At 38.8% G+C, this 13,460-nt stretch overlaps 1 protein-coding gene across 1 annotated transcript in view; it reads right to left on the bottom strand.

Moving 5' to 3' along the window:
- LOC121376440 overlaps positions 1-5,420 on the bottom strand; it is a 56,407-nt gene extending 50,987 nt beyond the window's left edge. The window contains exons 1-3 of the mRNA XM_041504313.1: positions 5,330-5,420; positions 5,128-5,205; positions 3,786-3,937 (exon numbers count right to left, since the gene is read on the bottom strand). Of these exons, the coding sequence (XP_041360247.1) occupies positions 3,786-3,937; positions 5,128-5,205; positions 5,330-5,365 (266 nt within the window). The 5' untranslated portion in view covers positions 5,366-5,420. The remainder of the gene's footprint in view (positions 1-3,785; positions 3,938-5,127; positions 5,206-5,329) is intronic.
- Between the last annotated feature and the right edge of the window lie 8,040 nt (positions 5,421-13,460).

Below are 13,460 nucleotides of genomic sequence, written 5' to 3'. Positions count from 1 at the left end.
ACACACGTCTGTTTGACCTAACTACATTACACACGTCTGTTTGACCTAACTACATTACACACGTCTAACTACATTACACACGTCTGTTTGGTCTAACTACATTACACACGTCTGTTTGACCTAACTACATTACACACGTCTGTTTGGTCTAACTACATTACACACGTCTGTTTGGTCTAACTACATTACACACGTCTGTTTGACCTAACTACATTACACACGTCTGTTTGACCTAACTACATTACACACGTCTGTTTGACCTAACTACATTACACACGTCTGTTTGGTCTAACTACATTACACACGTCTGTTTGGTCTAACTACATTACACACGTCTGTTTGACCTAACTACATTACACACGTCTGTTTGACCTAACTACATTACACACGTCTGTTTGACCTAACTACATTACACACGTCTGTTTGACCTAACTACATTACACACGTCTGTTTGACCTAATTACATTACACACGTCTGTTTGGTCTAACTACATTACACACGTCTGTTTGACCTAACTACATTACACACGTCTGTTTGACCTAACTACATTACACACGTCTGTTTGACCTAACTACATTACACACGTCTGTTTGACCTAACTACATTACACACGTCTGTTTGACCTAACTACATTACACACGTCTGTTTGACCTAACTACATTACACACGTCTGTTTGACCTAACTACATTACACACGTCTGTTTGACCTAACTACATTACACACGTCTGTTTGACCTAACTACATTACACACGTCTGTTTGACCTAACTACATTACACACGTCTGTTTGACCTAACTACATTACACACGTCTGTTTGACCTTACACACGTCTGTTTGACCTACATTACACACGTCTGTTTGACCTAACTACATTACACACGTCTGTTTGACCTAACTACATTACACACGTCTGTTTGACCTAACTACATTACACACGTCTGTTTGGTCTACATTACACACGTTACATTACACACGTCTGTTTGACCTAACTACATTACACACGTCTGTTTGACCTAACTACATTACACACGTCTGTTTGGTCTAACTACATTACACACGTCTGTTTGACCTAACTACATTACACACGTCTGTTTGACCTAACTACATTACACACGTCTGTTTGGTCTAACTACATTACACACGTCTGTTTGACCTAACTACATTACACACGTCTGTTTGACCTAACTACATTACACACGTCTGTTTGGTCTAACTACATTACACACGTCTGTTTGGTCTAACTACATTACACACGTCTGTTTGACCTAATTACATTACACACGTCTGTTTGGTCTAACTACATTACACACGTCTGTTTGGTCTAACTACATTACACACGTCTGTTTGACCTAACTACATTACACACGTCTGTTTGACCTAACTACATTACACACGTCTGTTTGGTCTTACATTACACACGTCTGTTTGGTCTAACTACATTACACACGTCTGTTTGACCTAACTACATTACACACGTCTGTTTGGTCTAACTACATTACACACGTCTGTTTGGTCTAACTACATTACACACGTCTGTTTGACCTAACTACATTACACACGTCTGTTTGGTCTAACTACATTACACACGTCTGTTTGACCTAACTACATTACACACGTCTGTTTGGTCTAACTACATTACACACGTCTGTTTGACCTAACTACATTACACACGTCTGTTTGGTCTAACTACATTACACACGTCTGTTTGGTCTAACTACATTACACACGTCTGTTTGGTCTAACTACATTACACACGTCTGTTTGGTCTAACTACATTACACACGTCTAACTACATTACACACGTCTGTTTGGTCTAACTACATTACACACGTCTGTTTGGTCTAACTACATTACACACGTCTGTTTGGTCTAACTACATTACACACGTCTGTTTGGTCTACACACACGTCTGTTTGGTCTTACATTACACACGTCTGTTTGGTCTAACTACATTACACACGTCTGTTTGGTAACTACATTACACACGTCTGTTTGGTCTAACTACATTACACACGTCTGTTTGGTCTAACTACATTACACACGTCTGTTTGGTCTAACTACATTACACACGTCTGTTTGGTCTAACTACATTACACACGTCTGTTTGACCTAACTACATTACACACGTCTGTTTGACCTAACTACATTACACACGTCTGTTTGACCTAACTACATTACACACGTCTGTTTGGTCTAACTACATTACACACGTCTGTTTGGTCTAACTACATTACACACGTCTGTTTGGTCTAACTACATTACACACGTCTGTTTGGTCTAACTACATTACACACGTCTGTTTGGTCTAACTACATTACACACGTCTGTTTGGTCTAACTACATTACACACGTCTGTTTGGTCTAACTACATTACACACGTCTGTTTGGTCTAACTACATTACACACGTCTGTTTGGTCTAACTACATTACACACGTCTGTTTGGTCTAACTACATTACACACGCCTGTTTAACCTAACTACATTACACACGTCTGTTTGGCATAGAGATAGTACACTCGATCGCTGTATAATCAGCACGTCGAAACCATATTCCCACATCAAAATCGTATCTCGAAAGAGTCGAAAGAACGTTTAGGCAAAGAAATGTAATAATAGCTACATTTCTGATATCTATTTGGTATACAGGTTGTTTTGGTTTGTTTTTTTCGTACTCAAAATAAATAAAGATATAAATACGGCTGTTGCCCCCACAAGAGATTGTGCATCTCATGATCCACATATCGTTCCTACGGGTCTGGTATTAAACATATGCTAATCAAAAGAAGGGACGTAAAACACAAACCAAGCTCACTGTTCAAACTGTACAGACATTTAGTTTGTACAGAGAACGTAAAACACAAACCAAGCTCACTGTTCAAACTGTACAGACATTTAGTTTGTACACAGAACGTAAAACACAAACCAGGCTCAAGGTTCAAACTGTACAGACATTTAGTTTGTACACAGAACGTAAAACAAACGAAGCTCACTGTTCAAACTGTACATACATTTAGTTTGTACACAGAACGTAAAACACAAACGAAGCTCACTGTTCAAACTACATACATTTAGTTTGTACACAGAACGTAAAACACAAACCAAGCTCACTGTTCAAAATGTACAGACATTTAGTTTTGAAACTAATGGATAAATCGATAATAACAGCACATTCTCCTCGTTTTAGAGTTTACCATATTTTATTTATGTAACCACGGTCTTATTAAATATTTATGTGTTACGGCTCTTAACATTGCCGACCGTAGTCGGATATATCTGCTTTACAAAAACACTATTTACACACACAAGCACACACGCACGCACGCATACACACGAGTGACAATTACTGGCATGCACACACTGACACATACACATAAGACCTCATAAACACGCACAAATACACAAACACAAACACCACGCAGATCGACACACGTTGACGCAGATCGACACACATTGACGCATATCGACACACAATGACGCAGACTGACGCACATTGATGCAGATCGACGCACATTGACTCAGATCGAAACACACTGACACACATTCATGCAGATTGACGCAGATCGACTCAGACTAATGCAGATCGAAGGGCACTGACGGAGATCGACACACATTGACGCACATTGGCGCAGACTGACGCAGATCGAAGTACACTGACATAGATTGACGCAGCTCGAAGTACATTGACGCACACCGACGCAGATCGAAGCAAACTGACGCAGATTGATGCAGACCGACGCAGTCTGATGTAGACACACGCACATTGACGCAGATCGACTCGACGTACCTTGATAAAGATCGTCGCAGACAAAAGACAATCTTTACGTGAACACATTCACAGACGGTTTGCGTGGTATCGGCGACAGATCTGGGGAAGATGAAATATGGTCCACTTTGCAGATCTCTCACTGAGCGTCCGTGAAGTTCTGCGTACATTACCTATTTTATGGAAACCTGGATTAAATATATTAAGACTAATGCATTTATCATCACATCTGCACCAGAAGGTTGTACTAAACCGAGTACATCACTGGCACAGGTCGGGGTGATCGTTAAATATTCACACGGTTGAAAAGGCGAGCAATGTTAATTTAAAACGCCTCGGCACACTTTAAACAGTCTTGTTCCAGTAATTAGTGTTAATCTCTTCTCTTGTGCTATGTGTCTCTCTCTCTCTCTCTCTCTCTCTCTCTCTCTCTCTCTCTCTCTCTCTCTCTCTCTCTCTATTATTTTAATATATATTTTATTTAAACTTCGGGAAACATTTAGGCCTATGTTTAATAAACCGTTATTATTATTGCAATATTGGCTTGTAAAAAAAACATCCTAACAAACAATATTATCGAGACATTTCTTAATATCATTCAAAAACTATTTTTGACGCTATATAATAATATATAAAAATGTTTTGAGTACCTCGTTAAATAAAACATTTCTTTCTTTCAAAAACAATTACGCATGTGTAAAATTTATGAAACCAGATACAGAAATGACTGCGCACTTGGTCCCGTTCAAATACTCGTACAAATAACAACGTATTAGCAAATACGTATTAAAGTACTAGCACATTTACATGTTTTTGGTCCATTATTCTTATTCTCCTGAGGTGACTTGTCTGTGAGATAACATTGACATTTCTGAAACGTGTCAATCGTCCTAAAGAAAGTGTTCAGCGATGCATTATTCATGAGGTAACGTTTTTTGTTTCACTCTGTATGGCGACTATTTTGAGCTCAGACGAGAATAATATCTGTTCCATCAACATTAAGTGCTTGACTTTCGAACACTGCGGGGCGACACGTAGCCCAGGGGTAAAGCGCTCGCCTGATTCACGGTCTGTCTGGGATCGATGGTATCACAACTGGTATATAAAATGCCGTGGTATGTCCTGTCCTGTCTGTGGGATGTCGGATATAAAATATTCCTTGCTACTAATGGAAACGTAGCAGATTTCGCCTCTAAGAATATATCCCGAGAATACCAAATGATTGACGTGCAATAGCCAGTGATGAATAAATGATTTTTTTTTTTTTGCTACTATTGTAGCTACTACGGGCCCATATGGCTTGTTAAAGGACATTTTCAAACGAAATACATTAATTGCAAATTGTGCTAATCTTGTTTAATACCGGCGGCGCAGTGGCTGTAAATACACTGTTTAAACTCTTCCTCAGATTCTCTTTATTCCCTGGAGCTCTCAGAGATCCCTGCAAAGATAAAAGGTGAAACTTGCACAATTACAATTTAGTTATTTTTCTCAACAGTAAAATATTACACAGTTTCAAAAGTAAAATAAATCTTCATTGAGTTAAATAAAATATATTTAATTACCTGATTTAATTTCTGTCTACGTGTCGCTGTGGTCATTGAGGCAGGTAGGTCAGAACTGCCAGGGGCATAGTCAACTGATCGAGTCCGCTCACTAAAAGAGTATAATTAAATATCGTCTTCACATCATTGCATATTGTTATTGATGCGAAGCAGATGAAACTATACAGCGTTAAGGAAATCGCGATATTTTACTGTTGTTGATGCGAAGCAGATGAAACTATAAAGGAAATCGTGAGATATTTTGGCGTATGGGCTACCAATTTTGAGGAAGGAGGTGAGGAGTTTGCCCGAATTAAACGATTTATACCCAAATCTGGATAACAACCTAACAACCATATAGTGTTCCATACGAACTACTATATATATATATATATATATATATATATATATATATATATATATATATATATATATATATATATAGGTTATTACCAGTGTTTTTCGGTATCGTTAATATCATATATTAGGAATAAAAATTGTATTATGCGAGCCTCTGGCGAGCATAATACATTATTTTTATTCCTAATATCTGATATTGACGATACCTAAATACACGAGGGTAATAATCTCTTTATCATATAAGCTCAAGCTTAATACAACGTGTTCTTGTAAACTGTACACACAACTTTAATTTCAGTCCGCCATTACTAGATATTCAAATGACGTAAGAATATGTGGTATTTTTGAATGGAAATGACGTCAAACTCGAATGACGTCATTTTGGATGTCCTTACATCAAAATAAAGTTATGGCTAACTTTTTTTTGTTTTCTGAAGGCTGGACAGCTTTCAGTGTGAAATTGCCATTTAAATGTTTTTATTTGATCATGGAGTGTCACCCAAGTACGTTTGCTTAAATGTCAATAAACCTAGTGCCGAGACCTCGACTTGGAAGGAAGTGTTTTATTTAACGACGCACTCAACACATTTTATTTACGGCTAACCTCGACTAATTTACATCTAATTTGCAACGTTATCAAATTCTTAAAGTATGTGAAATATATCACATTCTTTGATTGCACTGAAAATGTAAGATATTATATGATAAATATACAGAACTTCACATACGTTGTTTTCGCTTCCTATTTATTGCACGAGTTTATTTTGCGCAAGAATATATACCACGAGACCGCGTAGCGGTCTCGTGGTATGTTCTTTCGCAAAATAAACCAGTATTTATTACATACATTCTTTTATTACACCGCGGTGACGGAGATACCCGTGAGAGATTTTTCATATCCCACAATGTGAGATATGCTTTTTGAGAGGTCATGACCTCCGACCACATGATCCACGGAACTACTTTAACTCATTCATAAACAACATGCCATTAAAACTTTACGTTCGTGGCTAGAAAAGAAATGAAACAAAATAATACATTTTACATATAAAACTTTGTTTTTCGTTATGAAACAAGAATAGTTTACATTATTAAATAAATAAACAAAAACATTTGAAAAGAAATGTTTCACGTCTGCTGTCGCTTACGTGTCTTCGCAGCGTTAAAATGGCACACTCTAGCCACATCTGTGTAAACGACTACGTTAAAATCGATGGTCAGGAGAGGGGACGGGTAACTTCAATTGAACAGCCACAGTCCTATTCTCAGTAACACGGTATCGGACCACCAGTCACGTGCTTTGGAAATGCACTCGACAGACACAACTTCAACAAAAATGATTGATTCTTGTACTACATCTTCTACAAATCTTCTTGGCAAATTGTCTTCAATTTTTTCTGCTCCAATATATGGTGGAACCATAAATATTAACTTTTATAAACACAATAACGATGAAACTGAATCTCCTGAAAGCAAGCCCAAACGTCGAAAACTCACACGTGACACTGAGACCGACGCGCTTTGAATTTTAAAAGTTTAAACGTTTTGCAGAAAACTCAAATGATGGACTTTGAATAGTGATTGTTATATTATAGTTTATTAAACTAATATTGTGTTTACTACTAGTGTGTGTTATTTGTTTTAATTATTTTTATTTTTGGGATGGAGGGACTCTATGACATTGCGAAAGCATAAATACTTTAATAGTATAAAAAGAGTGCATAGGCAAAGAAGGGTTATGCGCTCTGAATCACTCCGCTGTTTTGTTTACGTTCAGTGTCCTGTTTAGTGAGAGACAAAAAATATATTTGGCGACTCAAATTAATAATGTAGCGCGTTGTAATAAATAGAATACTATACTCGTCCCCGTGATAGACCGTTTATATTACAACTCGTGTGTTGTCGATCGTACATCACTCGCTTCCGCTCGTGATGTACGATCGAAAACACACTCGTTGTAATATAAACGGTCTCTCACGGGGACTCGTTTAGTATTCTCTATTTATGTTTTACTAAAACGGTTTTTAATTTAACGTCATAACAACACTTTGTTAAATATATGATCAAAACTCCTTTCATGGATGTACTTAACTCTGGGGCAGCCTTGTGTAATGTTTCAAATACGATGTGACGTCATTTGTAAATCATATATGACGTCAGGCGCTAACTGCAGTAAAAACAAAAAGGGGATTCCCCGTATAAAAGTTCCGGTCCGGATTGCACCTGTATGTGCTAATACAGAGTATTTTATTGCACCGATTTGATGTTTGTATTAGTATAGTAAGATTGAACAGGTATGTAATAAATATATTTATTACATACCCATTAAATCTTACTATATAAATACAGCTCTGAATACAAACATTGAATACAACTTTCCGTATTCAACTCAACTGCCGGAACTATACCGTATTCAACGCTACTATTTATAGCACATGGTTACCGTGAATGCCCTTCGCGATATGTAAACAAAGTTTGTGCTTGGTTTGTTTAAAATGTTATTTTGTGGAAAATTTGAACTGAAAACAGACGAAAACGGTGACAAATATTTACAATTTAATGAGCGCGATACCAAAACTTGAGACGGGAACACTACTAACCAACGAGCTTTTAATCCACGATAGTTAAGGTCGACGACAGTCACTTTTTGGACCCTTGTTTTGGCTTCGTTACATCGTACACAATTCTTATTCTTTTTCAATAAATAAAACATCTCCAACCGTAATTTTGTGATATGATATATTTGACAAAAGGTACGTTTTACTTTTTTCATCTTTCAAAACTTCAAATTAATATTTTGTCCAGAATTATGAAGAAAAAAAAAGTACCGACCTGTAAAAAGCGTTGTCAGCTTGTTATAGGAATTAGACAGGGGTCAAGGTTAGTAGACTCGTTTTTATTTTAATGTGGCGCAGCATTGTAATAATACAGCTAATTTTGAATTTAAATGACGTCAGTATTCCAATGACGTCACTTTGCATCTCCTTACAATAACCATAAACTGGGTACATGACGTTTCCTTTTTGGAAAAATTTCAATGTAAAATTGGTATTGAATTTTTTTTTTCTTAACATTACTAATGCACCTGGATGTCTTTGAACAAAATCTTGTGATTATTTTTTTTTACCTTTTACGAAATATGGATTTCTAGTGAAATTACGGTAAGATATGCTATATTTATTGTGTACGGCATTGGGGTTTCCTGCAGGAAATACACTCCAGGCATTTAGGTAGGCTTACCGCCTGTTTGCCCATCTACTTCTTTCATTGAAATGTATACAGTATGTAACATCATCTCGTGAACAGGCATTTAGATAGGCTTACCGCCTGTTTGCCCATCTACTTCATTCATTGAAATGTATACAGTATGTAACATCATCTCTTGAACAGGCATTTAGATAGGCTTACCGCCTGTTTGCCCATCTACTTCATTCATTGAAATGTATACAGTATGTAACATCATCTCTTGAACAGGCATTTAGATAGGCTTACCGCCTGTTTGCCGATCTACTTCATTCATTGAAATGTATACAGTATGTAACATCATCTCGTGAACAGGCATTTAGATAGGCTTACCGCCTGTTTGCCCATCTACTTCATTCATTGAAATGTATACAGTATGTAACATCATCTCTTGAACAGGCATTTAGATAGGCTTACCACCTGTTTGCCCATCTACTTCATTCATTGAAATGTATACAGTATGTAACATCATCTCGTGAACAGGCATTTAGATAGGCTTACCACCTGTTTGCCCATCTACTTCATTCATTGAAATGTATACAGTATGTAACATCATCTCGTGAACAGACATTTAGATAGGCTTACCGCCTGTTTGCCCATCTACTTCATTCATTGAAATGTATACAGTATGTAACATCATCTCTTGAACAGGCATTTAGATAGGCTTACCGCCTGTTTGCCCATCTACTTCATTCATTGAAATGTATACAGTATGTAACATCATCTCTTGAACAGGCATTTAGATAGGCTTACCGCCTGTTTGCCCATCTACTTCATTCATTGAAATGTATACAGTATGTAACATCATCTCTTGAACAGGCATTTAGATAGGCTTACCGCCTGTTTGCCGATCTACTTCATTCATTGAAATGTATACAGTATGTAACATCATCTCTTGAACAGACATTTAGATAGGCTTACAGCCTGTTTGCCGATCTACTTCATTCATTGAAATGTATACAGTATGTAACATCATCTCGTGAACAGGCATTTAGATAGGCTTACCGCCTGTTTGCCCATCTACTTCATTCATTGAAATGTATACAGTATGTAACATCATCTCTTGAACAGGCATTTAGATAGGCTTACCACCTGTTTGCCCATCTACTTCATTCATTGAAATGTATACAGTATGTAACATCATCTCGTGAACAGGCATTTAGATAGGCTTACCGCCTGTTTGCCCATCTACTTCATTCATTGAAATGTATACAGTATGTAACATCATCTCGTGAACAGACATTTAGATAGGCTTACCGCCTGTTTGCCCATCTACTTCATTCATTGAAATGTATACAGTATGTAACATCATCTCGTGAACAGGCATTTAGATAGGCTTACCGCCTGTTTGCCCATCTACTTCATTCATTGAAATGTATACAGTATGTAACATCATCTCTTGAACAGGCATTTAGATAGGCTTACCGCCTGTTTGCCCATCTACTTCATTCATTGAAATGTATACAGTATGTAACATCATCTCTTGAACAGACATTTAGATAGGCTTACCGCCTGTTTGCCCATCTACTTCTTTTACTGGAATAATTATTGTTTAAAAGAAATACACGGAGGCGCTGACAATGGGGTGCTTACAATCTTATCAACTCCCTCTGGACTCTGTCCTGTGTAGGGGGCGGGACGTAGCCCAGTGGTACAACGCTCGCTTGACGCGTGGTCGGCCTAGGATCGATCCCCGTCGGCCCATTGCGTTATTTCTCGTTTCCAGTGTACCACGACTGGTATGTCAAAGGCCGTGGTGCTATCCTGTCTGGAATGGTGCAATGCGAGTTACGGGTTTTCTCTCTTAGAATAAAAATGTCAAAATTACCAAATGTTTGACATCCAATAGCCAATGATTAATAATCAATATGCTCAAGTTGTGTCGTTAAACAATACAAACTAACTGTAGTGTGTAAACATTTCGTTAAAATACCTGACTTCTTGTCAACTACACGCACTTCTTTTCCCCAGTGTAGCCGTGTTTGGAACACCCGGTTACTAATAATGCTCCTAACTGGTGACAGCCAATATAGACTGACCCTGATCGACTCGTGTAGATAAATCTCTCGTCTCGTAATAGCCTATTTGTTATATAGCATCATTTCACAGTTTGTGCTGCTATTACAAGCAAACCACGCTGATCACGTCACGACGGAATGGTCTAACACGCGAACGGACAGTTCGCACGATGCAAAATTAATTTTCTTAAAAAATCGTGATCAAATTGCGGTAAAAGTGTTCGTTTCATGTGCAGTAGTTTATAGGTTCAAACCCCTGTCGGTGGATCAATTGGGTAATTTTCTGTTTCAAGTATTTCAATTCTGACCTAGGAAGGAAATGTTTTATTTAATGAGATCGATCCCCGTCAGTGGGCCCATTGGACTATTTTTCGCTCCAGCCAGTGCATCACGACTGGTATATAAAAGGCAGTGGTATGTGCTATCCTGTCTATGGGATGGTGCATATAAAAGATCCCTTGATGCTAATCGAAAAGAGTAGCCCATGAAGTGGAGACAGCGGGTTTCCTCCCTCAATATCTGTGTGGTCCTTAACCATATGTCCGATGCCATATAACCGTAAATAAAATGTGTTGAGTACGCCGTTAAATAAAACATTTCCTATCTAACGAAGCACTCAACACATTTTTATTTACTGTTATATGGCATCAGACATATGGTTGAGAACTACAAAGATATTGAGAGGAAACCCGCTGTCGCCACTTCATGGGCTACTCTTTTTGATTAGCAGCAAGGGATCTTTTATGTGGACCATCCCACAGACAGTATAGTACATACCACGGCTTTTGTTACACCAGGTGTGGAACACTGTCTGAAACGAGAAATAGCCCAATGGGCCCACCGAAGGGAATTGATCCTAGATTAATCGCGCATCAGGCGAGCGTTGTACCACTGAGCTACGTTCCGCCCCCGGGTCATTCTGACGTAGTCTTCAGAGTAGACCCGCTACATTTAGTATTGCTCATATTGTTTGGATGGCACGTTCAGGAAATCCCCTTCAGAAACTTGGTGAGATCAAAATCTATATAGATTACTTGCTTAAACTAGCCATAGATTTTCAATAAACACTTATTTTAGATTTGTGGGGATGTGAAATGTGTAATAATAAAAATAGTAATAGATAATACATTAATAAGAAAATATTAAATAAACAAAATATCTAAATATTAATAATAAAAGCTAAAGAAAACAGAACATGTTGGTGTTTTTCTTTCTGGGGTTTTGTTTGCCCAAATAGCTAGCTAAATATTAGAACCACAGGTCCTAATCTGACTATATTCGTATTAGTAGATAACAGCATATAGCCGTACTCACAATACAGACTAGAAAACAGGTTTGTGTCCACCTTTTTATGTTAGACCATGTACTGTTTACCAGTTTCAACGTGTTGTCTTTGTGGACAGTTCTTGCACTGCAACCTGGGACACACCTTGTTGTGTTAGACCATGTACCGTTTACCAGTTGCAACGTGTTGTCTTCGTGGACAGTGCTTGCACTGCAACCTGGGACACACCTTGTTGTGTTAGACCATGTACCGTTTACCAGTTGCAACGTGTTGTCTTCGTGGACAGTGCTTGCACTGCAACCTGGGACACACCTTGTTGTGTTAGACCATGTACTGTTTACCAGTTGCAACGTGTTGTCTTCGTGGACAGTGCTTGCACTGCAACCTGGGACACACCTTGTTGTGTTAGACCATGTACCGTTTACCAGTTGCAACGTGTTGTCTTCGTGGACAGTGCTTGCACTGCAACCTGGGACACACCTTGTTGACCATGTACCGTTTACCAGTTGCAACGTGTTGTCTTCGTGGACAGTTTGCACTGCAACCTGGGACACACCTTGTTGTGTTAGACCATGTACCGTTTACCAGTTGCAACGTGTTGTCTTCGTGGACAGTGCTTGCACTGCAACCTGGGACACACCTTGTTGTGTTAGACCATGTACCGTTTACCAGTTGCAACGTGTTGTCTTCGTGGACAGTGCTTGCACTGCAACCTGGGACACACCTTGTTGTGTTAGACCATGTACCGTTTACCAGTTGCAACGTGTTGTCTTCGTGGACAGTTCTTGCACTGCAACCTGGGGCACACCTTGTTGTGTTAGACCATGTACCGTTTACCAGTTCCAACGTGTTGTCTTCGTGGACAGTGCTTGCACTGCAACCTGGGACACACCTTGTTGTGTTAGACCATGTACCGTTTACCAGTTGCAACGTGTTGTCTTCGTGGACAGTGCTTGCACTGCAACCTGGGACACACCTTGTTGTGTTAGACCATGTACCGTTTACCAGTTGCAACGTGTTGTCTTCGTGGACAGTGCTTGCACTGCAACCTGGGACACACCTTGTTGTGTTAGACCATGTACCGTTTACCAGTTGCAACGTGTTGTCTTCGTGGACAGTGCTTGCACTGCAACCTGGGACACACCTTGTTGTGTTAGACCATGTACCGTTTACCAGTTGCAACGTGTTGTCTTCGTGACAGTGCTTGCACTGCAACCTGGGACACACCGTGCTGTGTTAGACCATG

This window comes from Gigantopelta aegis, chromosome 2, assembly GCF_016097555.1.
Source record: "Gigantopelta aegis isolate Gae_Host chromosome 2, Gae_host_genome, whole genome shotgun sequence".
Taxonomy (NCBI): domain Eukaryota; kingdom Metazoa; phylum Mollusca; class Gastropoda; order Neomphalida; family Peltospiridae; genus Gigantopelta; species Gigantopelta aegis.
The sequence above is the reverse complement of the archived record's forward strand: the minus strand, read 5'-3'. Positions and strand labels throughout refer to the sequence as shown.